General features: G+C 49.1%; 2 protein-coding genes across 4 annotated transcripts in view; both read left to right on the top strand.

Moving 5' to 3' along the window:
• The first annotated feature begins 578 nt into the window (after positions 1 to 578).
• OAS1 (2'-5'-oligoadenylate synthetase 1) lies at positions 579 to 10,751 on the top strand. 3 transcript variants are annotated; one of them, XM_032310403.1, is made up of 6 exons: positions 580 to 857; positions 2,876 to 3,164; positions 5,312 to 5,496; positions 8,320 to 8,552; positions 9,033 to 9,186; positions 10,243 to 10,751. In XM_032310403.1, exons 1-6 carry the CDS (start codon positions 678 to 680, stop codon positions 10,402 to 10,404), a joined length of 1,203 nt encoding a protein of 400 aa, XP_032166294.1. In that variant the 5' UTR covers positions 580 to 677; the 3' UTR covers positions 10,405 to 10,751. The 3 variants fall into 3 exon arrangements, with proteins under 3 accessions (XP_032166296.1, XP_032166294.1, XP_032166295.1); XM_032310404.1 differs by having other exon boundaries at positions 9,033 to 9,275; positions 10,243 to 10,334; XM_032310405.1 differs by lacking the exon at positions 9,033 to 9,186 and having other exon boundaries at positions 579 to 857.
• A 5,373-nt stretch (positions 10,752 to 16,124) lies between these two features.
• OAS2 (2'-5'-oligoadenylate synthetase 2) overlaps positions 16,125 to 18,004 on the top strand; it is a 40,379-nt gene continuing 38,499 nt past the window's right edge. Inside the window, 1 exon segment of the mRNA XM_032309477.1 lies at positions 16,125 to 16,492. Within this exon segment, the coding sequence (XP_032165368.1) occupies positions 16,316 to 16,492 (177 nt within the window). The 5' untranslated portion in view covers positions 16,125 to 16,315.

Below are 18,004 nucleotides of genomic sequence, written 5' to 3'. Positions count from 1 at the left end.
AAAAAAAAAAATAAAGAAAAGAAAAGAAAAATATCTGAAAAGACCTATGCCGAAGTGTTTATAGTGGTTTTTAAGTTTTAGGATCATGCATGGTCTTGCTTTTCTGACTTCTCTTCCACTTTACAATGTGCATATATTGCTGTAAAGATCATAGGAAACTATAAAACAGTTTTGTCAGCAATGAAGAAAAAGAGGAAGCAGGAGACCATAAATCAGTTTCTAATGACAATTTCTCCTGGATGAGGTGCCCATAGCGGTTAAAAAGCAACAGTTTCAGCGTTGCCTGGTGGCTCCTGCGGTCAAGTGTCTGCCTTCAGCTCAGGTCATGATCCCTGAGCCTGCCTGGCTCCCTGCTTAGCGGGGAGCCTCCCTTGTCCACCGCCCCTCCCCCCAGCTCCTGCTCGCTCCCGCTCTCTCTGTCTCTCTCAAATAAATAAATAAAATCTTTAAAAAAAAAACCAAACGCATCAGTTTCAGGGTTCAGCCTGATAGTCTAGGCTGCTGCATAAAGTGTAAGGGAGCTGGCAGGGGAGAAGCCCTTCAGGGATCCGCCCCAGCCTTTGCCCAGCTAAGCTCCTCCCTTCCGAGGAAATGAAACTAACTGACTCAGGCAGCAGGAGGGTTCGGGGGAGGCTTCAGCTGTGGCCACAGGCACTCCTGTCCCCAACCTGGAAATCATGTGGGAGCTGGAAGAGACCCCAGCCAAGTATCTGGACAAGTTCATTGAAAACCGTCTCCTGCCAGACACGAATTTCCGCAGGCAGATCAAGGACGCCGTCCACATTATCTCCACCTTCCTGAAGGAGAAGTGTTTCCAAGGAGCCCCCCACCCTGTGCGGGTGACCAAAGTCATCAAGGTGAGCCCAAACCTCCCTCCCGGGGAAGGGGTGGCTGGTTGGACAACAGGTCCCGTACAGACAGACAGACAGAAACAGGGCAGTTCTTCGGGGCTGGCCGTTTCTGACATATCCATATTTTAAAAAAAAAAAAAAAATCTAACCATAACTTGTTAGAATAGATTCTGGGATGAGGACCTACATCTGGAACTTTTAAATAAATACTCTGCCTGAAGGTTATGAACTGCTATCCTTAGCAACGCCCATTTCAGAGACAGGAAAACTGAGACCCAGCTCTAAGAAATAATTTGTTAATGAACGGCCAGGCTGGGCACTCACAATTTCTGCAGAATCATGAGATGTTTAAGACTATATTCGGGGGGCTTCAGCCAACAACAACTGTTATTCCGATGATTTTGTGTGGCTATGAAAGTTGTAAGAGTTGCCTCCCGTAAAGTATTTATTCCACAAAACCAGAGCTGGGGATTGCTGAAAGGGGGTCCGGCACCAGCTCAGCTTCTCAACTTCCCTGATGACCCAGGGTTCTCTTTTCTTACTGACGTGTAATTAATATACCATGTGATATTAGCTTCAGATACACAATGTATCGATTCGACCATTCTGTATGTTACTCAGTACTCTTCAAGATAGATGTAGTCACCACCTGTCCCCACACAGTGTTATTACAGTATCACTGACTGTATTCCCTGTGCTGTACTTTTCATGTCTGGGACTTACTGCATAACCGGAAGTTTGAACTTCTTAATCCCTTTTATTTATGTCGCTCATTCTCCGCCCACCCACCTCCCCTCTGGCAACCACCTGTTTGTTCCCTGTATATGAGTCTCTTGTTTTGTTTCATTTTTTAGATTCCACATATAGCATTTGTCTGGCTTATTTCACTTAGCATGATACCTTCTAGATCCATCCACGTTGTGGCGAATGGCAAGGTGTCATTCTTTTTATGGCTGAAGAATATTCCTCTGTGTGTGTGTGTGTGTGTGTGTGTGTGTGTGTGTGTACTTACCACATCTTCTTTATCCATTCATCTATGGATGGACACTTGGGCTGCTTCCATATCTTGGCTATTATAGTCTTACCATAAGCATTTTTGCATGTATCTTCTCAAATTAGTGTTTTCATTTTCTTTGGGTAAATACCCAATAGTGGGATTACTAGATCGTAAGGCAGCTCTATTTTTAATTTTTTGAGGAACCTCCATACTGTCTTCCACAGTGGCTGTTCCAATCTCCATTCCCTCCCACAGTGTACGCGGGGTCCCTTTTTTCCCCCATCCGCAGTAGGGACCCAACCTTTCTATGGTATCGTGGTCTGGTTAAGAGAATAAATTTTGAAGGGTTCCTGGGTGGCTCAGTGGGTTAAACCTCTGCCTTCAGCTCAGGTCATGATCTCAGAGTCCTGGGATCAAGCCCCGTTTCGGGCTCCTTGCTCAGCGGGGAGCCTGCTTCCCCACCCACTCTCTGCTTGCCTCTCTGCCTACTTGTGATCTCTGTCAAATAAATAAATGAAAACTTTAAAAAAAAAGTATAAATTTTGAAAGCAGATAGCACCTGCTGGCTGTGAGACTTTGAGCAAGTCATTTCACCCCTCTGTGCTTCACCCTCCTCCCCTGTGACTCCCAGCGCCTGGTAGGGCTGTACGGATTCTATGATGTATGTAAACCACCCAGCACGGGCCAGTCTACGCTATAGAATCCTATACACGATAGTAAAGGTTAGGGAGTAAAGAACACAGATGCTAGAACGAGACAGCCAGGGTTTGAATTGCACCTCTGCCCCCTCTTACCGGGAGGCTGGGCTGTTGTACCCCCTCTCTGAGCACTTTGTTGCCACACCCGTGAAGTGGGGTCTGATAACAAGAGTACAGGAGTCGCAGAGTCCTCTGGGCATTATGGGAGCTGAGACTGCTGATGCCCTCAATGCATAGGCTAAGGCTCAAGCATGTTAGTGATTGTCCTCATCATTTTATATAGGGAGGCTCTCCTCAATGACGGTTCTCATTCTCCTCATCTGTTTTAGGGTGGCTCTTCAGGCAAAGGCACGTCCCTCAGAGGCCGATCAGATGCTGACCTTGTGGTTTTTCTTAGCAACCTTGGGAGTTTTCAGGAGCAGCTTGACAAAAGAGGAGAGTTCATCCGAGAAATTAAGAGGCAGTTGGAAGCCTGTCAAAGAAAAGAAATCTTTGAAGTGCGGTTTGAGGTTGGGAGTCTGCAGTGGGAGAAGCCCCGAGCCCTCAGCTTCTGGCTCACGCACCCCTATCTCCCTGAAGAGGTGGAGTTTGATGTGCTGCCTGCCTTTGACGTCCTGGGTAAGCGCGCACGTGTGCACGTGTGTGCGTGCACACACACCCACACGCAAGCGTGCACACACGCATGCACGCACACATGCACGCGTGTGCGCGTGCACACACGCGCGTGCACACACACACATACACATGCACACACGGCTTTCCGCCCTTGTCCCGCGTCAAGGCTTCTTTCTCTCTTCATATTTCTGAGCAGAAATCTCCCACAGCTGTAGATTCTGACCCTGTCAGGACATCCCACAAAGTGGGGAGAAGATCTTAGATTGAATGAGGTCATAACCGGCCACAGGGGTGACAGGAAACAGCAAACTGGCACAATCTTGGGGGCAAGACGTTTCTCAGGGAATTCCCATCCGGCTGGCTGCTTGTACTTGGGAATTCTCTGGCTGAAAATGAGGCAGCGTAGGCCCGGCCTAGAGTCAACACGTGAACTGCCTCTTTTACCCCAAACACGAGGAGACCTCGCTAAACTTAGCTGAGGGTTGGAATCTCTAGATAATCTGCAGAAACATTTGGACGGGAAGCATACCTCTCGGAGGTTCGATTCCCCCAGTACAAAACTGGTTAAACCAGGCCAGCGAGGTCATGCACTTGCTTTCAGCATTAAATGATCATCTGCCTTAAGCTCTTACACAGGGTCTGGCCCAGGGGAGGTGTTCAAAAATGTAAGTTCCCCAACTCTGTCCCGAGGCACCCTTGGGGACCACAGTGAAGTAACTCACAGGGGTGAATGGGATAGGTTAGATTTTAAATTTTGGAGGGAAACACCGTGACAGCTGTCGGATGCCGCAGAAACGACAACTGGTCCCTCGTACTCAACTACGTACATGGGACTGGGGTGGGTTTTATTGTTGTTGTTTGGGTTTTTTTTGTGGTTGTTGGTTGGTTGGTTTTTGCGGGTTTTTTTGTTTTTGGTTTTGGTTTTTGTTTTGTTTTGTTTGGCATAGGGGACCTGTGAGAATAATACCAAAACTCTAGAAGAACCTGGAAATGAGAACGTTTGGGAAAACTTTCCTTGGTGCCACGTCTGGTGTTGGGAGCTGGCATTCCATTGGCCACGAAAAAAATAAGAGGGAGAGAGAGAGGGGGAGGAAGGACATGCCAGGCCGAGGGAACAGCACAAGCAAAGGCCCGGAGAAGAGAGATCAGGATACACTGGGGGACCTGAAGGATGCTGAGGATGAACAGAGGGTAGAGGGACGGGGGGAGTGGGGAAGGCGAGGAGGGGGGAGCTGATCCTGCAGAAGCCTGGACCCTTGGCCGTGGATTTCTCCGGAACACGTTGGGTAGCTGTGGAAGGGTTTCATTCAGGGTCAGATTTCTGTTGTAGAACGACAGCCCAGCTGTAGTGTGGAAACAGGTGGGAAGAGGGGTAGGACCAGAGGACAGAGACAGCTGATCAACAGTGATAAGCACAGATTACCCACAGGCACCTGTTGTGGACCAGGCATTGTTCTCTGGCCCTGTGTGAGCCCAACAGGGAGCATAAGTACAGAAATAAATGGAATGATACCTGCTGGGACAAAAAACGTAAGAGGACTGACACAATGGAGAGCAACGGAGGGTGGAGGGTGTTTTCAGACAGAGTGATGACGGAGAGTCCCCTGAGGAGGTGACATCTGAGCTGAGGCCCAAGGGATGGGAAGGAACCCACCTGGGGAAGATCTAGGGGTTCCAGCAAGTGCAAAGGCCCTGAGACAGGAATGAGCTTGGTGTATTTGAAGATGAGATGGAAGGCCACGTGGTGTCCATGGCAAGGGAGCAATGTAGGAGGCGAGATGGGAGCGGTGGCAGGAGACAGAACACCTCTAGTTTCCGAGGCCATTGCAGGGATGCTGGATGTTATTCCAGATGTTGTAGGGAGCAAGAAGCCACATGCCCACGTTTTGAAAGGCCTCTCTGGGAGCTGGGTGGAGAATGGGCTGTGGGGGAACCAGTGAGGAAGCTGCTGCCCGAAGTCCTGGTGGGAGAGAGGGGTGATGGCTGCCTGGACGGGGTGACAGCAGGAGATCTGGGAGAAGGGAAGGTTGGGGACAGACTCCAGGCCCCTCCTGCTGTGCCCCACGGCCCACAAGCTTGTTGCCCCAGAACAACTGAAAGGACCCTAGAGAAGCGCTGACATCTTCAGGTTGTGGATTTGTCCCTAACAGGTCAGTGGACCAATAACGGCCAACCTAACCCTGAAGTCTACATCACGCTCATCCGAGAGTGCCAGGCGCTGCGGAGAGAGGGCGAGTTCTCCACCTGCTTCACGGAGCTGCAGCGAGACTTCCTGAGGCAGCGCCCCACCAAAGTGAAGAGCCTGATCCGCTTGGTCAAGCACTGGTTCCAGGAGGTATGTTCCTCCCGCCTGGGGAGCAGAGGAGGAGGAGGAGGGAGCGAAGGAAGGGGGGAGGACTATGGAATGGAGGGAGAGGGAGGGCGGGGAATCCAGAAGGATGAGAGGGCAGGAAGGGGGGAGGCGGGAGGGGGTAGTGGGGAAGGAGGGGCTCCCTGCTCAGCGGGGAGTCTGCTTCTCCCCCTCCCTCTGCCTCTCTCCCCAGCTCCTGCTCCCTCTCTCGTGCACACCATCTCTCTCCTTCTCACTCAAAGAAATAAATAAATAGAATCTTTTAAAAAACTAATTAATTAAGGCAAAGAAGACCATCCTTTATTGGCCAGACATCCTGGTTTGCTGGGCAAGGAAATAGGATCACGGAGGCGGAGCATCTTAGAACTTACAAAAGGGGTTCTTGACAAGTGTAACCACTGCCCCCAAGGATATTGAAAATTCATGAGGACGTTTTTGGTAACCATGGTGATGGGGGGGCAAAGGATGCTACTGACAATCAGTGGAAAGAAGCCAGGAATATCCGTTGTTTGACCATGAGCAAAATAGTCCCCCACGATGAGGAACTGTCTCTTTCTGTCCATCCCTCGGCTCCCTCCCTGCCCCTCCCACCCCCTCCCTCTCTCTTCTTTCCCATAAAACAACACAGGAATCCCTCCCTACTCTAACTCCACTCACCACCACCATCACCACCTGCAACTTACATGCCACATTGCTGTGTGTTTCAAGTCTCTATATTTTCAAGTACCGCAAAGCATTCCTATCATTTTCCATACCTAAAGCTCATTTCAACTATGTGTGTATTTACCACGTCTTCCACCATCAGCTCTTTCTTATATCTCTATCGTTCCTCCGGGGATCATGTTCCTTCTTCCTAAAGTGTGTCCTGGAAGATTTATTTATTTATTTATTTATTTATTTATTTATTTATTTATTTTTTTGCTTGTTTTTTGCTGATGGTCTTCTGATAATGAGCTCTTAGTTTTTGTTTGCCTGAAAATGTCTTGATCTTAACCTTCATCGTGGATGGGTACTTTTGCTGTGTTGGCAGCCATTTCAGTACAAGGAAATATATTACTCCGTCTTCCAGGGTCACTAGTGAAAAGTCAGTTGTCATGTCAGTCTAACCATAGATCTTTGTAGGTAATGTGTCTTATTCCCCTGGCTGCATTTATATTTTTCTTTTTGTCTTTGATTTTGTTTCATTTCAATGTGAGGTGTCTTTTTTAAGATTTTATTTATTTATTTATTTGACAGAGAGATAGAGAGAGCCAGAGAGCACAAGCAGAGGGTAGCAATGGCAGAGGGAGAAGAAGAGGCAGGCTCCCCTATGAGCAGGGAGCCTGATGCAGGGGTTGATCCCAGGACCCGGGGATCACGACCCCAGCCAAAAGCAGATGCCCAACCAACTGAGCAAGCCAAGTGCCCATGTCTGAGGTGTCTTAATAATGATTGCTTTGTGCTTCTCCCGCCTGAAGTTCACTGGTACCTTCCCTGGGATTCCTGAATCTGTGAATGGATATCTTTCACCAGTTTTGGAAACTCTCAGCCATTCTCCTCTAACATTGTCTTTCTCTCTCTTCCTCGCCTCCTGGACCTCCAGTTAAATGTATGTTAGACTTCACTCTATCCTCCATTATCTTTATACCCTCTTCCACATTTTCCATCTTCTTGCCTCTCCATGCTTTATTCGTAACAGTTTATTCTAACATACTCTCTAATTCATTAATCTCCCCCTTTAGTGTATCTAATTTGCAGCTGAGTTATTAATTACAGTTTTTGTGAATTTTTGTTCAACGATTTTAATTTTATTCTCTTTCAAATATGCTAAGTTACTTCTCATGGCTTCTAATTTCCTGTAGTTCAAGCTCTTCTTTTATTTCCGTAAACAGAATATTTCTAGTTGTTTTAAAGTCTCTATGTGATTCTTCAATATTTAAAGTTTTGTGGACTTATTAGTATTTTCACTTTTTTTTTTTTTTTTCTGATGGTTATTACTCTTGGTGTCTTATTTCCTTGTGTCTGGTTATTTCTGTGCTGGTCCTAGTACTTGAAAATTACTTCTGAAATCATTTGAGGCTTTGGGTTTCATATCTTACTCTAAAGGGAATTTTGTTTGGCTCTTAGGAATTCTACAAGTTCTTCCTCTCAGTTAATTTTCACAGTATCCTTATGGGCTTGGTGCTATGATGACCCTTCACCTGGAGGGTTTGAAAAACGAGGCTCCATGAGTCTAAGTTGTCTTCCTGGAATTGGGCACCAATGGAGCCAAGATTCAAAGCCACATCACTCGGAATCCAGAGCCCAGGGGCACCTGGGTGGCCCAGTGGGTTAAAGCCTCTGCCTCTGGCTCTGGTCATGATCCCAGGGGCCTGGGATTGAGCCCCACATCGGGCTCTCTGCTCAGCAGGGAGCCTGCTTCCTCCTCTCTCTCTGCCTGCCTCTCTGCCTACTTGTGATCTCTGTCTGTCAAATAAACAAATAAAATCTTTAAAAAAAAAAAAAAAGAATCCAGAGCCCAAGCTCTTAGCCCAGGAGCGAGTAAACATTTTTCCATAATGCCCTAGGTAGTAAATATTTTAGACCTCGTGGGCCACATGGTCTCTGTCACAACTACTCGAGTCTGTATTATGGAAGCAGCCTAGACTCCATGGGAATGAATGGCCGTGGCTTTGCTCTACGGAAATGTTATTTACCAAAAGCAAATTTTGTAAATGTTGTAAATGTTATTTACAAAAGCAGATGGCAGGCTGGATTTGGCCTTTGGGAAATGTGCTTTCTGCCCCAGCTGGACAAGTGCATGTTTCTGATTCCTTTTCCTCCTCTCAGTGTAAGAAGCAGCTTGGGAAACCACTGCCGCAGCAGTATGCCTTGGAGCTCCTGACAGTCTATGCTTGGGAGGAAGGCAGCAACGAAACAGAGTTCAGCACGGCTCAGGGATTTCAGACCGTCTTGAAATTAGTCCTAAACTACCACCAGCTCTGCATCTACTGGACAAAGTATTACAACTTTGAAAACCGGATTATTGGACAATACCTGCAGAAGCAGCTTGCAAAACCCAGGTACTCCGTCTCCACCTGGGTCAGCTCCCCCACGTAAATGAGCCCCTGGGGGCAGGCGTGGCACCTTGGCAATGAGGGCTCCTCATTTGCTGGTCCTCTTTCTTGGCCAGCCGTTGTGCTGAGCCTTTTCCTGCTGGCATCTGATTTATACAACAGCCTCCAACCCTGTGAGGCCTGCCTCTCCATACCTACAGTACGGATGGGTAAACTGAGGTTCTGAGGGGTAAGGAGCTACACTTAACAGAAAATAAGTGGAAGGACCGAAATTTGAACTAAAATACCAACAGCTAGAGCGATGATCCTAATTGCTCCCGGGGATTAAGGGCTTGCTGTAAGACTAACGCCCCACAAAACAGCACCCCGCTCCTGTCCTGAGTCCCAGCCTTGTGCCAGGCTGGTGTTTTGCCCTGCTGGGAGCTTCTGAATCCCCCAGACACGGCCCTGGATGTCACCCATCTTTCTCTCACTGTTTCTCTCCAGACCTGTGATTCTGGACCCGGCTGACCCAACGGGAAATGTGGCGGGTGGAGACTTATACCCCTGGCAGCGGCTGGCAGAGGAGGCCCGGGCCTGGCTGAGCTACCCATGCTTTAAGAAAGGAGATGGGTCTCCAGTGGGCTCCTGGGACGTGCCTGTGAGACGTTCTGCTTCCTCCCTCTCACCCTCCCCCCACCCCCTCTACACAGCATGGGGCATGTGAAACTGATGCATTCTAACGTACTTGTAAGCGACTACGGTCATTATCTGGCGTGTACTGACCTCTCGTTACGTTCTAAGTCCTGTGCGGAGCATCTCGCGTGTTTTGTCCCATCTCTAACCTCCCATCGTGTCCCTTGAGATAGGCGTGTCCTACTCTCCCCATGTCCCAGGTGACGAAGCAGGCTTAGAGCAGTCAAGTGACCTTCATTCTCTCCAGAGAAAGTGTTCTTTGCTCGAATTCATATCCATAGGGTCCCGGGCTGTGCTCCATAGTTTCCGTCATCTTAGCCCCGTTCAGAGGCTTCCTGGGACGTGCATATCCCCTGTCCAGACTTCACTCTTCAGCTAACATGACGCTGGCCAGAGGCAGCTCTGTCGGCAGCCCCAGCGGGCTCATTCCTCTATGAAGAAGAAAAAATCATAACAACCACCGCTTACTGAATATTTGCTTCGGGCTCAGGTTCTGTCCTAAATGCTCCCTTATTTCATTAAATCATCACAACACCCTTTGAGGTGTGTGTGTGTGTGCTACTCCCAATCTTACATACGAGAAAAGGAGGCTCGGAGACGTGAAGTCACCTGCTCCAGGACATTTATCTAGGGAGCGGTAGAGCTGGGACCTGGAGTGAGTGGACTCTAACACCAGTTCTCGGCGCCCCCGTGCTCGGCTCTCCCTGTGCCCACGCAGGGAGTGGCCTTCAGAGTTGCCCAGCCCTGGTCTGGGGTGCTCAGATCCGTCCCTGCATGTGGGCAAGTCAGAAAGGGGCACAGCCTTGAACATGGGGCTCTCTGTAGTCGAGGCAAGTCTCAAGGGGCTGACTGCTGGCATCTGTCGGCTGACCCCTGCCCCAGCCGCTGAGACTTCTTTGTCCCTCCTCAAGAGGGATCCGGGGGGTCCTGTCTCACAGTATGCACCCTAACTGCTCACGGAGACCCAGCGCCGAGATGGAAGGATTGGTTCTCCCAGTGATCATGTGCTTTATGCTTTCAGCTTGCGGAAGACGTCGAGTACAGCTGGGCAACTTGTGAGCACAGGATGTATTCTCCCCAGGCTTATGGATGGCACTCTGTAGCTGCTGGGAGGAGCCTCAGCGCAGGCATGATGCCGTCCACTGTCCCGAAGGAAGATGACTGGGCGTGTGCCATCCTCTGAGCACCAGTGAGCCTTCGGGGAAGGGTTCCAGAATCATCCAGGCCTGCCCCCTCATCTCAGAGGTCGGGGGAGGTCCCTTGATCCAGAGGGCAGAAGACGACTCCGATCCTAACAGTGAGCTCATGTCAGACCTGAGAAGAGGATGCAGGCTTCCTGACCCCCACCCTTCCCCTTGTTCTGTGCTCTGCCTCCCCTCAGCAGTGATTTCCCTGCAGCCCCACCTGCCCCAGCCTGGCCTCTGACCATCCTCTCTGGGAGACAACCAGAGAGACTTAACTTTCTTCTGTGTTCCTGGTGCGGGGTCTGCTGTCCAATTTATCATCAGTAACAATAAAAAGATCAGCAAACACCATGTGTTGGGTGTTTATTAACTGCAAGTCCCATGGCCAAGAGCTATATATCTGCATATTATAGGTGTGCATATATAAACCGATTCAACTTGAAATATGTATTGAGCACCTACTGTGTTCTGGGCTTTGGGATCCCTGCCTCCTGGTCTGATGTTTGCGTGCACTGACTTTTAATAGTGGATTATTTTGGATCCTTCTAACTTTCAGAAGGATCTAAGTAAGACTGGCCTCTTTGATTCATCCCTTGTCTACATTTCTGATTATTTATGGGGGAGAAGTTTCAGAACTGCCCTGTCTGATGCAGTAGCCCTGAGTCCCACGTGGCTCCCTGGGCACTGGAAATGCAGCTGGTCCAATTCCAGATGTGCTGGGGGGACTTTGTTAAACATATGCCTGGTTTCGGGGACTTAGCATGCACATGCCAAAAAAGAATGTCACATCCTTTTTTTTTTTTTTAGGACTATTTATTTGAGAGAAAGAGAGAGAGCATGAGTGGGGGGCGGTCAGAAGGAGGAGGAGAAACAGGCTCCCCGCTGAGCAGAGAGCCCGATGCGGGGCTTGATCCCAGGACCCCGGGATGGCGACCTGAGCCAAAAGCAGACCCTTAACCCACTGAGCCACCCAGGCACCCCAAAAATGTCACATTCTTGACAACTGATCATGTTTTATACTGATTGCATGCTGAAATGACAAAACTTTTTGAGATATTGAGTTAAATCAAAGCAGACTTTTCTGTTTCTTTTTGCTCTTTACCGCGGCTCCTAAAAATGTTAAAATTATACCCTGTGGCACACCTTTAATTTCTATATATTCCACAGCTCTGTCCCAGAAGGTGACTCGCTGGATTCAAGAGTACACAAGGCCATCAGACATAGCCACACTGTCTCATCCTTGGTACCAAAACCAGCATTTCATTTACAAGGCTCGAAATATTAAAAACAAAACAAAACAAAACAAAAAACACCCCAGGACCAAGCATGCTCTTGTCACCTGGGTCACCGGTCACCTTGAGTGGCTGACCAAGTCTTGGGCTTGTCCATCTTCCTACTCCTGCTTTTAAGTCTCCAGCATCCCTGTGAGTTGGGTTTTATTCTTGTTGCTATAATAACACACTGAGGTCAGGGCAATTGCTTGGGGTCACCTGGCAAGCGAGAGACAGAGCCTAAACTTGAACCCTAGTCCTTGCTCGGGATCTCATCATGCCCTTGATCACTGCTGCATGGTCTTAACGTGTCTTTGTTCCCCACTATGGCGACCCCGAGAAGACATCTACCCCAGGGAGCTCCCAGGAGAGGGGGTCTCAGCTGCTGCCCTTCCAAATCCATCCACACGCTGACAGCCAAGTCACCCCACACATGAGCTGCTCAGTGAGGCAGGGGCACTAAGGCAGCCCTGTTCCTGGGAGACATGGGGCTCCTCTGACAAGTCACGGGGCTAAAGGATTCCCCACTGGTCTTGCTGACCTTCTCTAGACTGCAAAGTCAGCTTTTCTAACTTCTTGCCTTTGTTCAGAGTCAGACTCAGACTCAATCAATCAAGGCCTACCCTTGATTGAAAGGCCTACTTCCCAGAGGCCCCCATCTTCCTCCTCAATTTCTCTTGCATATTTAATCCTACATTGGCTTCATGGGGTTACCCAGACCACCAGGTTTATACCCAAAGAATACAAAAACACTGATTCGAAAAGATACATGCATCCCTATGTGTATTACAGCCTTATTTACAACATGCAAATTATGGACGCAGCCCAAGTGCCCATCGATCGAAGAATGGACAAAGAAGGTATGGTGTATATACACAATGGAATATTACTCAGCCATAAACAAGCCTGAAATCTTGTCGTTCGTCACAACATGGCTGGATCTAGAGAGTATAACGCTAAGTGAAATAAGCCAGTGGGAGAAAGACTAATACCATTGATTTCATTACTATGTGGAGTTTAAGAAACAAAATAAACGAACAAAGGAAAAAAGAGACAAACCAAAACAGACTCATAACTATAGAGACCAAACAGGTGGTTGCCAGCGGTGGGGACTGGGGAGGGGTGTCAAATAGATAAAGGAGATTAGGAACACACTTACCTGAGTAATGTACGGAATTACTGAATCACGGTCTGGTGCCCCTGAAACTAATATAAGACTGTATGTTAAATACACGGAAATTAAAAATAATAATAGTAATCAAAATTGGAATCAGCTGTTAGAATCTAAACTCAAAATGTTTTTCCCTTTTCCTAGCCAAATGCACTTATCTCAATTATTCTGCTTCCAACAGTGAAAGCAATTAATCTTTGTAAATCCACGGGAGAGTCTCCTGGAAATCATGGTTACTATTAAAATGTAATAATAAATAAATCTTATATGGGGGGGAAGCCCTGGCCTCCCGTGACCCTCTCTATTTCTATGTTAATTTTCACTCAATATATGAAGTTTCACCCAAAATATGGGGAGGCAGTGGATTGGAATCATATAAATAAGTTTAGGAAGAATGACATCGATGTTCTAGTGAGACTGCCATCCATGAACTTGGAGTTTCTCTTCACTGATTTTTTAATGACACTGTAACTATTATAATTTTTCATTGCGTACATATCTCGTGTCCTCTGTCATATTTGTCTTACATATCTGTTTCTATGTTACTGTACTCAATATGCTTTCTTTAATTATATTTTGTAGCATTTGGTTCCTGGAAGACCTAAATGTCTTCTTAAATATTTTTATTTGTTATTTATTTGAAAGAGAGAGAGAGCAAGAGAGCACAATTGGGGGAGGGGCAGAGAGAGTGGGAGAAGCAGACTCCCCCCTGAGATCAGGACCTGAGCCGAAGGTAGACACTTAACCAACTGAGCCCCCAGGCGCCCCTGACTTTGTCAATTTTGTGCAATAAACTTGTATTATTCTATGACCACAATCTTCTCGCAAAAATAATAAAGCGTTTTGGATAAGCATGTCTCTCCTGCTAAGCTCTGGCAAAGCCAGCCGGCCCAGGTTTATAGAAAGCTCTAGGCGCTGGTATGCTGAGCTGCTGGTTCCTGCACACAAAGTCATGAGGTTTAGAAACAAACGGGCAGGTGTGTAAGGAGGAAGGAAGTGATCAGATGAAAATCACAGCGCCTCAGTCACACATTTCTACATTCTCAGAGGTCTTACCCCACTTCCTGGCAAGGAAATGAAACTGAGAAAAGTAACTTTTGGTCCACAGAGGTGAGGGCGCAGCCAGAAGGGCTGGCAAAGGGAGGAAACGTGTGGTATGAAGCTGGAGGTCCAGAATTGATGCTGAGGTTCTCCAGCTCAAGAAAAGAGGAATTTTAAAGTAATCTCACCTTTGAAGACCAGAGTTAGCGCTCCCAACCACCCACACAAAGCCCTCCCTGCTCACCCCGTTGAGTCCCTCCCTTCCTCCAGCTCCGCAGAGCCCTCCCCAACCTGCAGAAGCGCTTCCTTCCTTCCGTGTTTCAGACCTAAGTTCTCCTCCTCCATTCCGTCCTGTCCCTGGGTCAGGGGTCTCACAGCTTCTGCTCACCAGGGGTGCTTCCACGCAGGGTCCAGCACAGAAGTACATTTTTTTCATCCCTTCCCTGTGATTTCTGGAGTCTAGGGCAGTAGTTGAAGGCTTGTGGATGTGAGCAGCCCACCATCTTCATCCAAAATCTTGACCCTCTGCTTTCTCCTTTCTCAACATCCCTCAAATGTTCTGGTCCCTTGACGGCGATCTTTCTTGATTTCTAATCCATTGAGTGAGCCGCACAATACTTTTAACATATCTTTGCTGTCATTTGGGTAGAATCTCGCGGGCGTGTACAGGATACCATCCCCCCCATGGGGGATTTCTAAAGTGACCTGTGAATCAAGAAGAGGACTAATGGATGGGAGAGCATGAAACCAGGGCTCTATGGCTGAGGGCACCTGGCTTGAAGCCCCCCAACACCCCTCCACAACATCAAACCTAGAAAAACATCTTCTTCCTACACTTGAATACCTCCCAGGGATGTGCCACTCACTCCCCAAAATACAAACCCGGTGCACACAGTGGTAGTCTGGCACCTCTTCCTCTGGTTCACTATGAACTTTGAAGTTCATCCTCTGTTTCCTTTAGGTTAAGGCAGACTTCAGGAAGTCCTCATTAACATTCATTGCTGCTGGAGATACACTCCGAATCAGAGTATATCCCTGAACGATGAGACAGAGGACTAGTGAAGTTTTGAGTGACAGGGAGGGGGAGATGGACTGGGAACGAGCTCAGGTTCTGGTCCACTGGGTAGAGGAGCAACAGCCAAGCCACCAGAAAGGGAGAAGACAGGCGTGAAGACAGAAACATCAATGAGCTACCTGGTAGATTCAGGTCTCCGCTCCGCAGCTTTCTATCCGCCTCGTTTTGTGCAGGTCCCCAAAGAGACTTAACTCTCCTTGTAGCTTTATAATGTCGTAAAATGTAGTATTGTGTGAGGTATCATTCTAAGCTGATCTTCCTTCCTCCTTTCTCCTCCTTAAAATAATTCTTACAGACGGACTCCAGAATGATACGCTTGAAGTTTAAAAAAAAAAAAAAGGAATTCTAAACATTTTGGAATTGCATTAAATGTATACATTATTTAGGAGGAGTTGGCTCCTGTAGGAACGCAGTGCTACTAGTACTGATAACTTGCGCTGGGTTCGGGTCCAGTCTGAAAACTTTCCAGCTATGTATGTGACCTTGGCCGAGGTGCTTCCATTCTCTGTACCTTAACCTCCTCCTCCATCAAATGGGTATGATAAGAACAGCACTTACAGGGGCGCCTGGGTGGCTCAGTGGGTTAAGCCTCTGCCTTCCGCTCAGGTCATGATCTCAAGGTCCTGGGATCGGGCTCTCTGCTCAGCGGGGAACCTGCTTCCCCCTCTCTCTCTGCCTGCCTCTCTGCCTACTTGTGATCTCTCTTTCTGTCAAATAAATAAAATCTTTAAAAAAAAAAAAGAATAACAATTACATCCTGATTGTTGGGAGAACTCAATGGGAGGGTGGACAAAAAGCAGGAGGGACACCTGTTCTGCATGTCTTCTTTGTTAGTGGGGATGTTTGGAATGCTTCCTTCAGCCAGACAGCCAGCCAGGGGATCTCTGAGGAAACAGGCTCCTCCAGGCTGCTCAGCCGGAGGTATGACCACGTCCTCCCGTGAATCCTGCACGTTTCTTAAATGCTCAGGGTCCGTGGTTCAGGCGTCTCGTTCAGGCGTGCGCTGTTCACCGGAGCTGGCGGCCGGGCGGGGCAGGGGGCGCGGGTCCAGGGGAGGCGGGCCCAGTGCTGGAAGCCCGGAGGCGGAGAAAAAGAAACCAGGCCTGGGACTGAAAGGCGGAAGTGTGTGCCAAAGTCCGGAGCTGCGGAAAAGAAATGAAACTGAAAGCGGGAGGGGAGTGGCATGTCCGTGAGCTTGGGAAGGAGGGACGCGTGGGCAGGCTGGGGCAACCGTGCTGCTCCACCCCCGGCCTCTGCGCGCAGAGCCGAGGAGGCCTGGGGTTTGCAGGCACCGGGGAGCGCGCAGAGCGAGAGAGGGAAGCCGGGGCGCACCAGGGTACCTGAGCCGGGCCATGGACGTGTACCACACCCCCGCCGCCGCGCTGGACAGCCTGGTGGCCCGCAACCTGCTGCCGTCCTCCGAGTTCCTGGCGGCTGCGCGGCGCGCCCTGGGCGACCTGGCAGCCTCCCTGCGTGAGCGCGGGGGCCGCACGGCTGCCCAGCCTTGGAGGGTGCTGAAAATCGCCAAGGTAGGACCCTTGGGAAGGGTTGAGGGGTGTCACCTAGAAACAGGAGCAATCCTTGGCGCATTACCTTGGGCTTCGAGGACAGGGATGGCTCTTTTCATTCATGTCTTTGAGATTTAAACAACACACGCGCTATGCGCCAGCGCTGTTGGAAGTGCCCTGAAAATAGACAGCACATCACAGCCCCGCCGGGTAGGGACAATTAACCCCGCCTGACACATGGGAAACCGAGGCACAGAGACGAAATCATGTTTCGGCGCTTGTAAAAAATCCAAAATTCATTGACTCACTCAGTGCTTCACCTGGTCCAGACAGACTCCAGTCCTCACACCACAGCCGGATCCTAAGGGTGCAGAATCACAGGTATTCTATAACAGCTATAATAGCCATAATAGCCTAATTTACTGAGAAACTACCCAATAACAATAATCGTCTCGTTAAATGAGTCATCTCGCTTAATCTTCACATTCAGTGAGGTGGGGATTATTGTCCCTGTTTTAGGACTTGAGAAACTGGGACTGGATGTGGGTGAGCCACCGCCACAGGCCACTTTTTGTCACCTCAGGATGCCCACAGACTCAGGGAGGAGACGGGCGTCACCCACGAGACCCTCAGCACAAACTCAGGGGCACCAGGGTTGCATCAGGCGAAGCTGGCTGGAGTAGAGGGGACTTGGAGCTTGTCCGGGAAGGGAGATGACCCCAGAGCAGCTGGTGGTTTCCTAGGGCTGAGGCTTGGCTTGGGAGGTAGGGAAGGGAAAGGAGAAGGAGAGACTCGAAGCCTGTGAGATGTGGAGGTAGATTTCTGCCTTGGAGGTGGACAGGAAGAAGTTCTTTGGAGCGAGAATTTAGGAACCTCTAAAGCTTTGGCATCCTTCGCTTCCCTGGAAAATCTGGAAACAGCTCTTGTGGCTGAAAGTAGCTTATGGCCTTCTGATCTTTCCAGGCTTTGAAGGAGGCCGTGGTGAAGTAGGTAAGGGCTACGGGCTACCTTTCCAGTCTGGAGATGCTGCTCCCTGCGGAAGGGGCTCCTTGGAAGAATGGCTGATTCCAGGGCGGGGGTAAGATGTGCGACATGAGCGGGGGACTTCTAGGTAGACCAGAAAGCAAGGAAGGTGTGGCTGGCCTCTGGGATCCTGTCAGAAGACACCCCTCCCCCAGGGCCAACATGAAGGGGCTCCCCTGCTCCAGCTAGGACCACCAAAAACGTCTCTTGGCATTGCCAAATGTCCCCTGGGACATATGTCACCACCAGCCCCCCATTGGGGACCACCATGTTCAAGATGAAATGACACAGTGGCAGAAATTTCTTTTTAAATCGTATAAGAGGGGCGCCTGGGTGGTTCAGTGGGTTAAGCCTCTACCTTCAGCTCGGGTCATGATCCCAGGATCCTGGGATCGAGTCCCGCATCGGGGTGTCTGCTCCGTGGGAAACCTGCTTCCTCCTCTCTCTCTGCCTGACTCTCTGCCTACTTGTGATCTCTGTCAAATAAATAAATAACATATTAAAAAAATA

Source organism: Mustela erminea, chromosome 13 (genome assembly GCF_009829155.1).
Source record: "Mustela erminea isolate mMusErm1 chromosome 13, mMusErm1.Pri, whole genome shotgun sequence".
Lineage (NCBI taxonomy): Eukaryota > Metazoa > Chordata > Mammalia > Carnivora > Mustelidae > Mustela > Mustela erminea.
Note: the sequence above shows the minus strand (reverse complement) of the source record. Positions and strands in the feature narration are given on the sequence as shown.